The sequence below is a fragment of the Lontra canadensis genome, unplaced genomic scaffold, assembly GCF_010015895.1.
Source record: "Lontra canadensis isolate GAN:19392208 unplaced genomic scaffold, GSC_riverotter_1.0 scaffold55, whole genome shotgun sequence".
In the NCBI taxonomy this organism is placed as follows: Eukaryota; Metazoa; Chordata; class Mammalia; order Carnivora; family Mustelidae; genus Lontra; species Lontra canadensis.
In genome coordinates, this window is record NW_022631049.1 from 9,398,606 (window position 1) to 9,416,543 (window position 17,938).

At 37.6% G+C, this 17,938-nt stretch overlaps 2 protein-coding genes across 2 annotated transcripts in view; one reads left to right on the forward strand and one right to left on the reverse strand.

Annotated features, from left to right (window-relative positions):
- Positions 1-17,938, forward strand: part of ARMH4 (armadillo like helical domain containing 4) — a 244,161-nt gene that overhangs the window by 69,476 nt on the left and 156,747 nt on the right. The window lies entirely within an intron of this gene.
- The window catches only part of ACTR10 (actin related protein 10), a 35,819-nt gene that overhangs the window by 13,502 nt on the left and 4,379 nt on the right, over positions 1-17,938 (reverse strand). Inside the window, exons 3-10 of the mRNA XM_032875300.1 lie at positions 17,015-17,097; positions 16,085-16,193; positions 13,409-13,516; positions 10,355-10,422; positions 10,024-10,103; positions 4,353-4,388; positions 1,779-1,858; positions 1,628-1,701 (exon numbers count right to left, since the gene is read on the reverse strand). Coding sequence (XP_032731191.1) covers positions 1,628-1,701; positions 1,779-1,858; positions 4,353-4,388; positions 10,024-10,103; positions 10,355-10,422; positions 13,409-13,516; positions 16,085-16,193; positions 17,015-17,097 — 638 coding nt within the window. The remainder of the gene's footprint in view (positions 1-1,627; positions 1,702-1,778; positions 1,859-4,352; positions 4,389-10,023; positions 10,104-10,354; positions 10,423-13,408; positions 13,517-16,084; positions 16,194-17,014; positions 17,098-17,938) is intronic.

Sequence of the window (17,938 nt, forward strand, 5' to 3'; positions counted from 1 at the left end):
TTGTATATAAACATAAATGCTATTGTTACCAATATAATTATGTAAGTCCTTAACAACTTATATTGCATCATTGATGAGAATAATCTAATGAATAATGAAAAAGTGAACTACTAACTAGTCCTTAAGATTTAGCATATTTGGGGTGCCTGGGTAGCTCATTCCATTAGGTACCTGCCTTTGGCTCTTAGGGTCCTGGGATGGAGACCCATGTCGGGCTCCCTGCTCAGTGGGGAGTCTGCTTCTGCCCCTCCCCCTGCTCCTTCTCTAACAAATAAATCTTTAAAAAAAAAAAAAAAGATTTGGCATATTTGGAAGACTGCATTCTTTCTACCATGAAAACATTTTAAAGCAAGAGCCAGCAAACTGTGGCTTGCAAGCCAAATCCAGCCCATCTGGTTTTATAAATGAAGTTTTTAATAGAACACAGCCATGCTCATTCATTTAGATATTGTCTGTGGCTGATTTTGTACTCTAATTGTACAAAGTACAGTTGCAACACAGATCATATAGCTCACAAAACCTAAGCTATTTACTCTTTGGTTCTTGACAGAAAACGTTTGCTGAAGCCTGTTTTAAAGTATTATACTTTAGGGGCACCTGAGTGGCTCAGTCAGTTGAGTGGTTTGACTTAGATTTGGGCTCAGGTCGTGATTTCATGAGATCAGCCCTGCATCAGGCTCTTCGTTCAGCATGGAGTCTCCTTGAAATTCTTTCTCTCTTTCCCTCTGTCCCTCCCCCCAGCTCATGCATGTATGCTTTCTAAATAAATGAAATATTGTGGGTTTTATTGAAGATTTTTTTTTAAGATTTTTTAAGATTTTATTTATTCATTTGAGAGAGAGAGCACAAGCAAGGGGAGCAGTAAAGGGAAAGGAAAGGAAGAAGTAGACTCCCCACTGAGCAGGGAGCCCAATGTGGGGCTTGACCTCGAGATCATGACCTGAGCTAAAGGCAGACAGTTAACCAACCTAAGCCACCTAGGAACCCCTAAATAAATAAAATCTTAAAAAAAAATTATTATACTTTATTCACTACTATAATCCTACTAATTAATTCTGAGTTACTTAAAAAAATTTTTTAAGGATTTTATTGATTGATTTGACAGAGATCACAAGTAGGCAGAGAGGCAGACAGAGAAAGAGGAGGAAGCAGGCTCCCTGCTGAGCAGAGAGCCCGATGCAGGCTCAATCCCAGGACCCTCAGATCATAACCTGAGCCGAAGGCAGAGGCTTTACCCATTGAGCCACCCAGGTGCCCCTGTTACTTAAATTTTTTATAAAGTTAAAAAGCTGAGTAACAGGGGTGCCTGGGTGGCTTAGTCGGTTAAATGTCTGTCTCTGGCTCAAGTCATGATCTCCAGGGTCCTAGGATCCAGCCCCACATTGCGCTCCCTGCTCATCCAGGGAGTCTGCTTCTCCCTCTGCCTCTGCCCCTGCTCTGCTTGTGCTATTTCTCAAACAAACAAACAAACAAAAAAAAAAAGTTGAGTCGAGTAATAAAATTAATCATGAAAGAGAAGACCTAACGAACACATAATTGTTAAAGCAGCAATATTAAGGCCTGTATATTTCTAAGGGCCAGAAATTCATTTTAGTTCATTATTTTGCTCATAAAAATTAAGGTCTACCTGATTGATCCAAGAACATGTAAAATCTTCTCTCCATCTAATGGGTAGTCAACATTTGGGGGCGGTGAGGGACGCTGAAATATAAATATCATAAACATAAGTATATAGGTTGTAACCTCTGGAAAAAAATATATACTTACTTTTAACTTACCTCAGTATTCCCATCAATATTAAATTTTGCTGCTTGGATTTTTAATCCACGTTTCAGATCACTTACAAAGCAAGTGCGCACTTAGGAGAAAGAAAAGGAGACTTTGTTATGGTTTGTGATTGAATCAAACTATGTCCAGTTTAAATGATTCTATTCAAGTGAACATGCTAGTTACCCATTCTTCCACATTTTATAAACTATCCCTGCCTTTAGTCTGGTTATGACAATTTATTCACAAATAAAAAACCTTTTCATTCACTGAGGAATCATAAGACATGTTGCGTGTTCATCTTTCACAAAATCACATTAAAAAAAAAACACCTTTGAGGAAACTATTGTATTTTTTTATATTCCCGGTATAAAGAGTACCATAATAAAAACAAATTTTAGCATCATGAAAATGTAGCATGTTTCTTTAAACCAGGTTGATTTCTGTCTCTGTATTTAATCTTATGTATCTATCTGAATCTTTTTAAAAATCTTGGTCAAAACAAAAAGCTAAATTTCGCTCTTAGCTGCAGTAGCACTTCCTAGTTTAGTGTTTTTTTGACATGATTATTTTCTCCCTTTTGGCATAGCTCAACACTACTATTTCCCTTCTACAGGATCAATTTTTTTTTTTTTTGCACTTTGATAATTTATTCTTCAAAGGTTTTTGAGATTTTATTTACTTGACACAGAGAGAGAGAGATCACCTGAGAGCATGAGCAGGGCGGGGGGATGGGGAAGCAAGAGTAGAGGGAAGAGCAAGCTCCCTAGAGCCCAGTATGGGAATCGATCCCAGGATAGATGGCCTGAGGATCATGGGCCTTGGGATCATGGCCTGAGCTTACCCTACTGAGCCACCCAGGTGCCCACAAAGATTATTTCTGTTGCAAGGTACCTTTTATAATAAGTTGCTCCAAATTATTTTCATAAATAGGTAAGGAATAAAACATTTTTTTTAAATATTTTATTATTTATTTGTGAGAGAGAGACAGCAAGAGAAGGAACACAAGCAAGGGGAGTAGGAAAGGGAGAAGCAAGCTCCTAGCAGAGCAGAGAGGCCTATGCAGGGCTTGATCCCAGGATGCTGGGATCATGACCTGAGCCTAAGGCAGAAGCTTAACGACTGAGCCACCCAGGCACCCTGGAATAGAACATTTTTAACTAGAAACAAAACTGACATTGAATGCAAGAAATCTATTAGTTAAATATATATTTACACTTTATATAAAATTCTTCTCAATCACTAATTCAAAATATATTAAGAATCTCTAATATGCTAATATGCTAGATAGTAAGCTAGGTGCTCATGATACTTACATATTTTTTATTTTATTCAAGTCCTCATAGCTATCTTTGTTATGTAAGATAAATACTTAGCCCTTAAGAAGCTACTGCAAATAAGCATGTACAAATGACTCAGGTTTTACAATAACTGAAAAAGTTTTAGGTAATTATACCACATAAAGAAACAATAAAATGAAGAACAAGATCCATTTTTCAGCCGTAGCTCTAATCCTAACTATGGTGTGACACTGAATAAATCACATAACATTTCAGGGCCCCAACTGTACCAGATTACCTCCAGGTCTCATTTAATTCTAAAATCCATTATTATCTGATTCTCTCTTATTAATGTTATGTCAACATTCTCAGCACTGAAGAATATTATTTTTTTTTCTTTTTATTTATTTGACAGAGAGAGGGAGAGAGAGAGAGTGCGCGCACGCACACAAGCAGGGGGAGTAGCAGAGGGAGAGGGAAAAGCAGGCTCCTTGCTGAGCAGGAAGCCTGATGTGGGCATTGATCCCAGGACCCTGGGATCATAACTTGAGCCAGAGGCAGATGCTTAATGACTGAGCCACTCAGGTGCCCCTTAAATTATATTTTTATTGCTTCTCCTTTAAGTGAATCAAAATACTGAAAAACTGGGGTGCCTGAGTGGCTCAGTCAGTTGGCCCCAAATTAGAACTTCTGAAGTCAGTAAAATGACCTTACAAATACGTATTTAGAAACTAGAGTTAGGGGCGCCTGGGTGGCTCAGTGGGTTAAGCCTCTGCCTTCGGCTCAGGTCATGATCTCAGGGTCCTGGGATCGAGTCCCACATCGGGCTCTCTGCTCAGCAGGGAACCTGCTTCCTCCTCTCTCTCTGTCTGTCTCTCTGCCTGCTTGTGATCTCTGTCAAATAAATAAATAAATAAATAAATAAATAAATAAATAAAAAGAAACTAGAGTTAAAAAAAAAAAAAATTCTATACGACATAAGACCAGTGTCTTTTTTAAGCAATTTATCTGTTATTTCATACTGTGCAAACTGTTAATTCCCTATTCTATAATTGAGAGGTTTCTTCAATAAGACATCATAAATAATGCCAAAAGACATCATAAATAATGCCAAAAGCTTCCATAAATCTAAAGAAAAATGAAAATTTTATTTACATTATTCCTCAGCCTATCGTATATATTAAATATTTTTAGGTATTACATTATGTATTTAACATATATTGTACCTCTGTAAATATTTAGAGACACATGCCCTCTAAACTAATACTTAAGGACAAACAGGACAAAAATGGGAATTTAGTTTACCTTTAATGTCCTCTAAGACACCTTCTGGAATTGAACCTGAAACAGAAATTTTATATATTTAGAACTATAGAAGTTTAATAATAAGCAGAAACAATCTGTTAAATTGAACTTACATTACTACTTTCCATTTCTGCAAAATTTTTAAAAATGTAAGTACTATAACTTTAACTTTTTAAAAACTAAGCAGAAAATTAACTTTGTTTCTAGGGAAGAAACTTCATCATTCAAAGTCAACACACACACACACACACACACACGCACAGAAAGAGGAATATTACTCAGCCATCAAGAAGAAATGAACTCTTGGGGCGCCTGGGTGGCTCAGGAGGTTGCTCTGCCTTCGGCTCAGGTCATGATCTCAGGGTCCTGGGATCAAGCCCTGCATCGGGTTCTCGTTCTCTGCTCAGCGGGGAGCCTGCTTCCCCCACCCCCACTCTGCCTGCCTCTCTGCTTACTTATGATCTCTCTGTTAAATAAATAAGATCTTAAAAAAAAAAAAAAAAGAAGAATAAGAGATGAACTCTTGCCATTTGCAATGACATGGATGGATCTAGAGTGTATATGTTAAGTGAAGTAAGTCAGAGAAAAACAAATACCATAAGATTTTACTTATAGGGGTGCCTGGGTGGCTCAGTGGGTTAAAGCCTCTGCCTTCAGCTTAGGTCATGATCCCAGGGTCCTGGGATCGAGCCCTGCATTGGGCTCTCTGCTCAGCAGGGAGCCTGCTTCCTCTTCTCTCTCTGCCTGCTTCTCTGCCTACTTGTGATCTCTGTCTGTCAAATAAATAAATAAAATCTTTTTTTTTAATAAATAAAATCTTTAAAAAAAAAGATTTTACTTATATGTAGAATTTAGGAAACAAAACAGATGAACATGTGGGAAGGAAAAAAAAAAAAGAGAGAGAGAGGACGCAAACCGTAAGAGACTCTTAACGATATAGAACAAACTCAGGATTGACAGAGGGGAGGTGGGCGGGTACGGTTGAAGGGTATTAAGAATGGGGTTTGTGGGCGCCTGGGTGGCTCAGTGGGTTAAGCCGCTGCCTTCGGCTCAGGTCATGATCTCAGGGTCCAGGGATCGAGTCCCGCATCGGGCTCTCTGCTTGGCAGGGAGCCTGCTTCTCTCTCTCTCTCTCTCTCTGCCTGCCTCTCTGTCTACTTGTGATCTCTCTCTGTCAGATAAATAAATAAAGTCTTTAAAAAAAAAAAAAAAAAAAAAGAATGGGGTTTGTTATGATGAGCCCTGGGTGTTGTACGTAAGTGATGCATCACTAAATTCTACTGATGGATCACTAAATTCTACTCCTGAAACCAGTATTATACTATATGTTAATTAACTAGAATTTAAATAAAAATCCAGAGAAAAATAAAAATAAAAAAAGGAGAATGTACCTATTCAAAGAAATCTATACAATACTGGGAACCTTTCAAAGGTGGACATTTGGATATATTATCATTGTTATGTAATTCTGTTGCTAAAAATCTAATTATCCAAGTCAGACTAAGAAACATTTTCTAAACTAAATTTAAGACCTTCTAAACTCTTTTTAACTCATTGTTAAATATGTAAAGATATTCTGATTTATAATTACAAGTTATTTACATCAAGAAATTTAATTTTTTTTTTTTTTTTTTTTTTTTTTTTTAATTTGACAGACAGATCACAAGTAGGCAGAGAGGCAGGCAGAGAGAGAGAGGAGGAGGAGGCAGGCTCCCTGCTGAGCAGAGAGCCCGATGCGGGACTCGATCCCAGGACTCTGGGATCATGACCTGAGCCGAAGGCAGAGGCTTCAACCACTGAGCCACCCAGGCGCCCTACATCAAGAAATTTATAGTTGAAAATGGAATCATGATTTCATAAGCATACTCATGTACTTTTTCCATCTGAACCTACATCTTGTTAGCTGTATCTTTTCGTTAGGACAGCCACTGAAACAAAGTATTAATATATATTAAACTTAAAAGCCACACCTTCAAAATGTTAAGTCATAACCTTTAAAAAATAATAAATAATATTTAATCACATTGCTTTTTTTTTTTTAAAGATTTTATTTGACAGAGAGAGATCACAAGTAAGCAGAGAGGCAGGCAGAGAGAGAGTGGGGGAAGCAGGCTCCCGGCTGAGCAGAGAGCCCAATGCAGGGCTAGATCCTAGGACCCTGAGATCATGACCTGAGCCGAAGGCAGAGGCTTAACCCACTGAGCCACCCAAGCACCCCTATTTAATCACATTGCTTTTCTGAGGAGCAAAACACTTTTAGCATTAGTTAAGTACAACTTTAGAATTATTATTTACCATTATCTCATCCTTTACAAATTCTTACTTTTGTGTGTTTCGTAATATAGTAATAATAGTATGCATATAATTTATAAATAAACATACATATGCACTGAAGGTACATGATTCAAAGTTCTTACTGATGGGGCTAGGGTGTGATCAAAAAGTTTGAAGACTTCTTAATCCATTTTGAGTCTATTTTTGTGTGTGGTGTAAGGAAACAGTCCTTATGTGTTTAAATTCACCTCAGAAAAGGATAGAGATTTCAAAAAAATTTTTAATTTGGCTACAAAGACAGAAATGTAACTAGATTATACGAAACTTATAATTTAAGAAAAAGTGCTAAAAACTGTAACATTTTGTAACTGCTATATATTCTTTAGGAATATTCAGATGAATTCCAACATGTAACAAAGAAATTTGATAATATGAAAAACAGTTTTTTTAGGCAACATGTAAAGTGGCTTGAAAATAAATATTTTAGCTGGGGGTAGATGCTGCTTTGGGAAGAGGTTCCTTAATCTTAGTGAATAATAATTATTTAAACTTCTCAAATAAGGAATAGAAAGGAGGTATTATCTCTGGCTCTGAAAAATCATATCTAAATTTCAATTAATTTAGGAGAAGAAGGATAATATTTTTATATATAATTTATTTTTAAACTGTACACTTTTCAAATCAATGTCCTTAGGTTAGCCTTTAAGTAACTTATAAAGGCTAACCTAAGGACATTGATTTGAAATGATTCCAAATATTAAATGAAAAAAAGCTCATTCAAAGTTCATTTAAGCATATCCAAGTAGACATAAAATTTGCACGTAATCTTTTTTTTTTTAAGATTAATTTATTTGACAGAGAGATAGCACAAGTAAGCAGAGTGGCAGGCAGAGAGAGAGGGAGAAGCAGGCTCTCTGCCGAACAGGAAGGCCAATGCAAGGCTCAATCCCAGGATCCTGGGATCACAACCTGAGCCAAAGGAAGCTGTTTAATTGACTGAGCCACCCAGGTGACCCCATAATCCTTGTTAAGGACCTTGAGAAGAGATATTTTGTTTTATTTTATTTTTTAAAGATTTTTTATTTGACAGAGAGAGAGAGAGAGAGTGTGAGCGCACAAGCATGCAGAGCAGCGGGCAGAGAGCGACGGAAGCAGGCTCCCTGTGAAGCAGAGAGCCCAACGGGCTTGATTCCAGGACCCCGAGATCATGACCTGAGCCGAAGGCAGAGGCTTAACCCACTGAGCCATCCAGGTGCCCCGAGAAAAGATGTTTTAAATGTATTTGAGTTTCTGATCCTTCTAAGCATGTCATACAGCAAATAATGATATGATTTAATTCCACAATTAGTAGGACTATAAGGTTATCACAGACTCAGATTTGGGAGATTTTTTTTTTTTTTAAGATTTTATTTATTTATTTGACAGACAGAGATCACAAATAGGCAGAGAGGCAGGCAGAGAGAGAGAGAGAGGGAAGCAGGCTCCCTGCTGAGCAGAGAGCCTGATGCAGGGCTCGATCCTAGGACCCTGGGATCGTGACCTGAGCCGAAGGCAGAGGCTTTAACCCACTGAGCCACCCAGGTGCCCCAGATTTGGGAGATTATGTGAGGGAAAGATTACAGTCAGAATCCACAGTGGCTGGTTAAAAAAAGGGTTGTTTTCATAATTAAAAAGGAAATGTTATAATCAGTTTTAAAGAAGACCTTTCTTAAAAATATCTTGGGATGCTATACAAACCCATTATCTTGGGATATTTTTTTTATAAATTAACTGTTTTCATGACATACTAAAAGAGTAACAAAGTTAGGGGTGCCTGGGTGGCTCAGTGGGTTAAAGACTCTGCCTTTGGCTCAGGTCACGATCCCAGGGTCTTGGGATGGAGGGTCACTGGGCTCTCTGCTCATTAAGGAGCCTGCTACCCCCCCTCTCTCTGCCTACTTGTGATATCTGTAAATAAAATCTAAAAAATAAATAAATAAAAGAGTAACAAAGTTTATCTGGAAAAGAAAAATTACAATCCAGTCTACAGAATAGAGAATGTTATTATCTTAACTACCAAAAGAAAAACATGAAAACAATACACGCAAGGATTAATGTCCTAAAAACCTACCATTCTCTTTCCAGCATTTATTCAGTGCCCAGGTAGTACACTAAGTGCTACTGATTGAAAATCAAGTAAGACAGGGATCCTCAAAAGTCTATGAAGGGAAACAGGTGAGTTAACAGGCAAACGAGGATATGACATATGTGCTATAATAAATACTACGGAGGACTTAACAGAGAGGGGAGAAATTTATTCTCCTCAGATAAAATGAGGAAGGCTTTGTAATAAAATGACATTCCAGCTGAGTCACATAAAGGGGTCAAAAACCCAACATCACAGGTAAAGAAATAGAATAAATAAAGGCTCAGGGTTGTGCGAGGACTAGTAGAGCCTAGAAGACAATATCAAATTTATTGTAGCTAAAATAAGGTACACAGGGTTAAGATGAGTAGTTTAGGGCTAAGAGGTAGAAAAAAAAGATTGGGAAGAAACATATATATCAAACAAATATTTGGATTTTAAGCTGCTGAGTCAGCAAAAATCCTTAAGCTAAAGAGTGGTGTAATCAGACTTGTATGGTGTAAGTTATTTCTGGCAACAGTATGAAATAGAATGAATCAGTCCAGAGTCTCCTACAATAATCCAAGCAAGAAATAACAAGGGTCTAGTTTATGTCTTTGTTTTCAGATGTTCAGTAGTACAGATAACAGAGAAAAAGAGATGAAATTTAAGAGATTTTTGAGGGAGAACTGAGGATTTTTAACTCGTTTTCTAAAATGGGAGATAAGGAAGATATCATCTTTATCTGAGAACAGTTTGTTGAAATGTATTTGGAGAAAGAGATAATGTATTCACTTTTTGAAGGTCTTAAGTGGGAGATACCTAAACATGCCTAGTTTACATCTAATAATCAGTTGGAAATATGAATATCAAGAAGGGTCAGGCCCAATGATACATTTGAAAATCAACTGCATATTGATGTAGCTGAAAGTTATAAAAATAGATGAGAATACTTTTAAAAAGCCAGTGGGAAGAAAACATAAAAAACAGATGCCTAGGGGATTATCAGAAGAGAAAACAAGAACATCACAAAAGGAAGAGAGTCCTGAAAGTCAAGAAGAGATTGTATCAAAAGTATATAATAATCTGCAATGTCAAAAGTTCTAGAAAGGATGACCAAAATTAAACGACTGGATTTGGTAATTCAGAGGTCAATAATGACGTTATAATTGGAGCAATGACAGCAGTGACGTGAGGGAAAAGAGAGTAACTATATAACGGGGTAAAAAACAAATGCACTAAAGAATGACAAGGGAATGTAAACCACTCTTAAATAGTTTAAAATAGTTTTACCCATCACAGAGGGAAGGCTCTGTTCTTTAGCAGCACCTGTGTCAACAGTACATTGCTCCAGTAGTTGAGTTTCTAACTCCCTGAAATTAAAAAAAAATTACTGGAATTCAAATATTGCCCTTGATATCTTTCTCTTATTTAATACTTTTACAACGTAATAATGCTTTAAAAAAAGTGGTTTTATCCTTAAAAGATGAATACATCCAAGGCTAATAGAGAATGGATTAAATAACATTAAATGTCCAGATTATGTTCTATTGATCACTGTAAAAAAATTAACATGTTTTTGTGGTACAGGTAGAGCAAATGTGCTAAATCCCAAGATACTTACTTGTGAAGAGCTTTTCCTCCTAGGGGGAGTGCTCCCCAACAATTTAGTACTGGGATTCCTTCATATATCTGTAGGGTAGTCAAGGATATAACTATTTTAGGAGATAAAACATGGCTTCCTTGATACTTTCCTCACCTTCTGTAGTATTAAGTCAGCTTTGGTAACAAATTCTTCATATTTTTAAAAGAGTTACAGAAAAATCGGTCTTTTTTCATATTCTTCTTCAAAGAAGGTTAAACACACATACACAATTCATTAGTTAGAACGAGGGTGTCTAATAAAGTAACTACTGCCATATGTGGCTACTGAGCACTTGAAATGTGAAATGTCGCCAGTCTGAGATGTGCTGTAAGAACAAGCTTGATAAAAAATTTAGAAGACTTAATACACACATATAAAAACCCATAAAATATCTTACTATAATTTTTATATAGTTTCTATGTTGAAATGATAATATTTTGAATATACTGGGTTAAGTATAATACAATAACTTCATCTTTCACTTGCACTTTCAAGAACATAGCTCTTAGAAAAATTTTAAATTACATGTCTCTTCTTGTATTCCTATTAAACAGAGCTGAGAGGCTAGTGGACAATACTATACTGTGGATTTGCTACCTTATTTTCCATATTGTTCTTGCTGATGTCTATTAGTACAATATTTATAAAAGAGTATATTGGTAAGAACATTGGCTTTGGGAAAAAAACATGGGTTATACATCTTGGCTATATGCTTATATGACCCTGGGTCACCATTTACCCCAACTTTCGATCTTCTCATTTATATAACAAGGAAAATAACACCTATGTTGCAGGATTGTTATGAGATTTTTTTTTTAAAGATTTATTTATTTATTTGAAGTGTGGAGGGGCAGAGGGAGAGAGAGTCTTAGGTGTCCTCTGAACACAGAGCCCAAGGTGGAGCTGGATCTCACAACCCTGAGCTGAAACCAAGAGTCGGATGCTCAGTTGACGGCTGTGAGGAAATTCAAACGCAAAATACTCTATCTTTAAAAAAAAACTATTTTCCGGGACACCTGGGTGGCTCAGTGGTTTAAACCTCTGTCTTAGGCTCGGGTCATGATCTCAGGGTCTTGGGATCGAGCCCCACATTGGGCTCTCCGCTTAACGGAAGCCTGCTTCCCCCTTTCTCTCTGCCTGCCTCTCTGCCTAATTCCGATTTCTCTCTGTCAAATAAAGTCTTTAAAAAAAAAATACTTTAAAAAACTATTTACCTATATTAGTTCTTTAGGAGCTACTGATTTTTTTTTTAAAGATTTTATTTATTTATTTGAAAGAGAGGCAGTGAGAGAGAGCATGAGCGAGGAGAAGGTCAGAGGGAGAAGCAGACTCCCCATGGAGCTGGGAGCCCGATGTGGGACTCGATCCCGGGACTCCGAGATCATGACCCGAGCCGAAAGCAGTCGTCCAACCAACTGAGCCACCCAGGCATCCCATAGGAGCTACTGATTTTTGACTTCACTCCCCCAAGTACTTCTTCTAAGAAATAAATATGTAGATCTCAAAACTGCCCAAGAGTACATTTATGCACTTCAATGTCCTTTTCTTTTCAAGTTTTTTTAAAAATTTTTTTTTAATTTTACAGACAGAGATCACAAGTAGGCAGAGAGGCAGGCAGAGAGAGAGAGAGAGGAGGAAGCAGGCTCCCCACTGAGCAGAGAGCCCGATGTGGGGCTTGATCAGGACCCTGGAATCATGACCTGAGCCGAAGGCAGAGGCTTTAACCTACTGAGCCACCCAGGCATCCCGCAATGTCCTTTTCAATGGAGCACTGTCACTATTAACATTTTGGCTTACATGCTTCTAATGACAAGGAATGCACCACTGTATAGTCACTAACTCCATCTTGGGACAGCTTGAATTAGTAGGAAGTTCTTCCCAGTGGTGAATGATATAAAAACTAGAGCACTAATGAGCAAGTTATCACATGCCAGCTCATATGCTAAATACTTTACATATATCGTCTCACTCAAGTCACAAAAGACCCCCTCCATGAGGTGGAATTATTTTAATTCCCATTCCACAGATAAGAGAACTGAGGCCCAAAGAGATTACTTGACTAATATTATACAACTAGTAAGAAGCATGGCCAAGATTTACCACTTACATGTGTATTTGATTCCAAAACCAACATCATAAACCCTATGCCCTATGGGCTCCATGTTAGCTTCTGCAAATAGAGAGAAAAAAAAAATGTACTCACTTTTCCACAGCAAGCCCTTCAGCTATTTGAAGGCAGGTTTCATGTTTTAATTTTTCTTAACTTTCTCATTTCAGTTTCTCCAATTACTCTGTTTGATCTTTTCTTAGAAATACCATGACAGGGGCACCTGGTTGGCTCAGTGGGTTAAAGCCTCTGCCTTCAGCTCAGGTCATGATCCCAGGCTTCTGGGATCGAGCCCCACATCGGGCTCTCTGCTCAGCGGGGAGCCTGCTTCTCCTCTGTCTCTCTCTGCCTGCCTCTCTGTCTACTTGTGATTTCTGTCAAATAAATAAATAAAATCTTAAAGAAAAAAAAAAAGAAATACCATGACACATCCTAATTAGCTAATGTTCCTCTTAAAAATTGAACATAATATTCATGAGGTGTGACCCCTGGAGTATGTACTAGGATCAAGACATAATGCTAATTCTTGGGCACCTGGGTGGCTCAGTTGGTTGAGCGACTGCCTTCAGCTCAGGCCAGGATCCCGGAGTTCCAGGATCGAGTCCGGCATCGGGCTCGATGCTCCATGGGGAGTCTGCTTCTCCCTCTGACCTTCTCCTCTCTCATGCTCTCTCTCACTCTCTCAAATAAATAAATAAAATCTAAAAAAAAAAAAAAAAGAACTTTTTTAAAAAAAAAAAAGACATAATGGTAATTTCTATAAAATTTAAGTCTCACAATTCTGTGAATTTTTTCCACATGCGAATTCATATTTGTACATGGTAATCACAAATAGTTACATTCCATGAAAACTGCTTATAATAAGCCTAGTTATGTTAAAGCAGAGTAAAAACTGAAAAATTAGTTGCTTAACAAAAAAAAGATACAGGTAACACCAGGCTCTCCCTATATCCGCAATCCAAGACCATGGCAGAGTTTATCCCAAGCGTCAAAAGAGCCATTAGATGGCTTGGAGCAAGCAGGACAGATGGAACCTAGAAAACAATAAAGACAAGTAACAATAACAACAACAAAACCACAAGTCTGAGTAGTTGAAGATGTTTACCTTATATTTCAAATATACTTGAAAAAAATTCACAGTAACATTATATTTATGATACTTTTCAACCATTTTATGGTGCTAAGAACGAGTTTGTTGATTTATCTGAATTTACACAATCATGGAAATATACAATAAAAACACTCTTTAAATTCCCTTAAGTTGTTTTGTTCCAAAATGACAATTATAAAACATTTTTATTAATTTTTGTTCTCTCTTTTTTAAGATTTTATTTATTTATTTTAAAGAGAGAGAGAGCACAAGCAGGAGGAGCAGCAGGGAGAGGGAGATGGAGAAGCAGGCTCCCCTCCGGCCAAATAGAGAGCCTGATGTAGGGCTCAATCCCAGGACCCTGGGATCATGACCTGAGCTGGAGACAGATGGCTTATCCTACTGAGCCACCCAGATGCCCTTATTCTCTCTCTTTTGGAGGGAAAAATTAAAGGGATAAAAGAAGAGGTATAGAAATATGAATTTGAAGATGCTAAAAAAAATAAAGACATGTCTTTGCCATTAAAATGAAAATTAAGGGGCACCTGGGTGGTTCAGTGGGTTAAAGCCTCTGCCTTCAACTCAGGTCATGATCCCAGGGTCCTGAGATCGAGCCCCAGGCTCTCTGCTCAGCAGGGAGCCTGCTTCTCCCTCCCCCTCTGCCTGCCTCTCTGACTACTTGTGATCTCTGTCTGTCGAATAAATAAATAAATTCTTTTAAAAAATGAAAATTAAAAGATTCTTGTCTTTATTTGCAAAATTTATACTATGATCTCTATTTTTAAAACATAATATAACAGTTAAAATTAAATTGAAGAGCTATAAAAAGCCTTAACTCTGTGTGACATTTTTCAGCAAGAATTTGCCACATCTGGTGATACCTCAAATATCAGATAAATATTCAATCAAAATATGGAAATCCTCATAACCAAATGCTAAAATAAAATGTCCCTATTTCCCTTAACGAAAGGTTGTGTCAGAGGGCAGGGGAGGGGTCAGTTCTATGCAAAGACACTGAAAAAAAGCATGGAGGGGGCACCTGGGTGGCTCAGTTGGTTAACTGTCTGACTTTCAGCTCAGGTTATGATCTCAGGGTCGTGGGATCAAGCCCTACACTCTGTGAGAGCTGGCTTGTCCCTCTGTCCCTCCCCATGCTCACACTCAGTGCCCTCTCTCTCTCCTTCAAATAAATAAATAAAATCTTTAAAAATAAATAAAGTAAAATAAATTTTAAAAAAATAAAGCCTAAAATGAAGGAACTAAAGAATTTAGAAGAGTCAGTATAACTAAACAATGGAAACTAGAAAGTCCCGGGGAAAAAAAACACATCATAAATTCCATAGCAAAGAATATACCTTTTAATTCTAAAAAAGTCCTCAAACATAAAAAACCTATGTTAAAATAAATAACAGAAATATCAGTAAGAAATCTTCAGTTATCTACATATTGGATGAAATGCTGATTACACATGAAACAAAAAACAGAACAAATGGTTTATTTAAAATGGCTTCAGGGGCGCCTGGGTGGCTCAGTGGGTTAAAGCCTCTGCCTGCCCCTCAGGTCATGATCCCAGAGTCCTGGGATCGAGCCCGCATCAGGCTCTCTGCTCAGCAGGGGGCCTACTTCCTCCTCTCTCTCTCTGCCTGCCTCTCTGCCTACTTGTGATCTCTGTCAAATAAATAAACAAAATCTTTAAAAAAAATAAAATAATAAAATAAAATAAAATAAAATGGCTTCAGTTTGGGGCGCCTGGGTGGCTCAATGGGTTAAAGCCTCTGCCTTCGACTAAGTCATGGTCCCAGGGTCCTGGGATCAAGCCCCGCATTGGACTCTCTGCTCAGTGGGGACTCTGCTTCCTCCTCTCTTTCTTTCTGCCTTCCTCTCCACTACTTGAGATCTCTGTCAAATAAATAAAGAAAATCTTTAAAAAATAATAAAATAGGGGCGCCTGGGTAGCTCAGTGGGTTAAAGCCTCTGCCTTCGGTTCAGGTCATGATCCCAGCATCCTGGGATCAAGCCCCGCATCGGGTTCTCTGATCAGCGGGGAGCCTGTTTCCTCCTCTCTCTGCCTGCCTCTCTGCCTACTTGTGATCTCTGTCTGTCAAATAAATAAAAATAAAATCTTTTTTAAAAAATTAATAATAATAAAATAAAATGGCTTGAGTTTACTCTCATCTGGTTTCTCAAATGCACTGTGTAATATATATAATGAAGGAAATTAAAATAAATTAACCTTTCTCAAAAATATTTATTTATTTATTTGATGGAGAGTGGGGGCAGGGAGAGAGAGTGAGCGAGCAAGAGCAGGGGGGAGGGACACAGACACAGACAGAGAAGCAGACTCTCCGCTGAGCAGGGAGTCCAATGCGGGACTGGATCCCAGGACCCTGGGGATCACCACCTAAGCCAAAGGGAGACACTTAACCAACTGAGCCACCCAGGATCCCAAATGAGGACCTTTTAGTTTAAACTTTAGTACTAATAAAAAAACAACAACATAAAAAACGGGTACCTCAAAATATTTGAAAAGAACCCGAGTGAGTGTCTCTCTGAAGTGGGAAGGACATAGTACCGACTCGATAACCACAACTCGGCGGTCTCTAGGATTCACCAACAGATGCCTGGAAAGTGATAGTTTTTATTTATGAAAGTAAATAAAAGTTGGTATTTATTTTGGCACATAATGCAATTCTGTTAATAATAGAGAAACTATATTAGCTCAAGATGTTTTATGACAAAAAGACATCTTCATTTTATTACCTGGGTAAAGTAACATTCCTGAACTCTTATTACGTGCCACGTACTGTGTCAGGATCTTTACACCTATTACTTCATTTATCTCAGGAAACAAAAGCTATAGCCTAGTATGAATGCACACTTGAGCCATTAAAAAGATTTTTTCTTTAGGCTACAAAAGTAATATATTCTCAAAAAACTCCAAATGTAACAGAAGTTTATAACTTGGAAAGTACAAATACCTTACACTTCTACTACCCAGAAACTATTACTTATAGCAGTTTGCATAATGTCATTACTGTCCATGTGTATGAATGTATTTTAACAGAAGTGTTTATTCCATAGATGTTCTGAAACTTGCTTTTTTCAATTATCAATACAACAAGACACCTTCTGCATTACTACATGATATAGAACTTTTTTAATGGCTGTAAAATGTTTCACTATATGGATATATAATAATTTAATTATCTACTGCCATTATTAATGAACATTTCATTTGTTTTCAGTATTTCCCCATGCTTGCCAATTATCTAGTCTTCAAATACATTTTGGAAAAGGCTGAAAATAAGCAAGTGAAAATGCAGTGGAAGTCAACTTTTTTTGAACCCAATATAACACAACCTAATATTGCTATGACTGGCATTAGGAAAACATAATCACAAAAGCTGGGAGAAAAAAAAAAACAAACACAACTGCATCTTACCTGAAATACAGTATGTGGATGAATTCTTTTAGATAGGAATACAATTCCTCTGTATTGATATTATATTGAACAACTTTGATAGGCTATAAAAAAATAAAATTATTTATTAATGTATAATGAAATAAAATATGCTTATTTACTATACTACTGCATTTTCTGGTAATAAATAAAAAGTATTTTTTATTGAGAATAAATGCAAACATTAAATATAAATTAATCACTTAAATTAGGAACCTTTAAGAATTGGCTAAGACGACAGAACTTTTTGGTTTGCAGGCATAAAAGTATGGGTCCACAAGTAGAGAACTATGCTCATTTGCATTTTTCTTCCATCTGGACTTACCATTTTGGCAGGACTGATCAAAATCACAGATTAAAAAGTATCAAAAGAAAGGGGCGCCTGGGTGGCTCAGTAGGTTAAGCCACTGCCTTCGGCTCAGGTCATGATCTCAGGGTCCTGGGATCGAGCCCCGCTTCAGGCTCTCTGCTCAGCAGGGAGCCTGCTTCCGCCTCTCTCTCTGCCTGCCTCTCTGCCTGCTTGTGATCTCTCTCTGTCAAATAAATAAATAAAATCTTTAAAAAAATAAATAAAATAAAATAAAAAGTATCAAAAGCTTCCTCAAACACTCCAGACTTGGTCTAGTCCCTGTACGTCACTCCCAAAGCAATGACACTTTCCCTTTTATAAGATTACCTTACTTAATTACTTGTAAAATGTCTACCTTCCGGACGCCTGGGTGGCTCAGTGGGTTAAGCAGCTGCCTTCGGCTCAGGTCATGATCCCATTGTCCTGGTATCGAGTCCCACATCGGGCTCCTTGCTCGGCAGGGAGCCTGCTTCTCCCTCTGCCTCTGTCTGCTGCTCTGCCTGCCTGTGCTTGTGTGCTCTCACTCTCTCTCTCTCATAAATAAATAAAATCTTTAA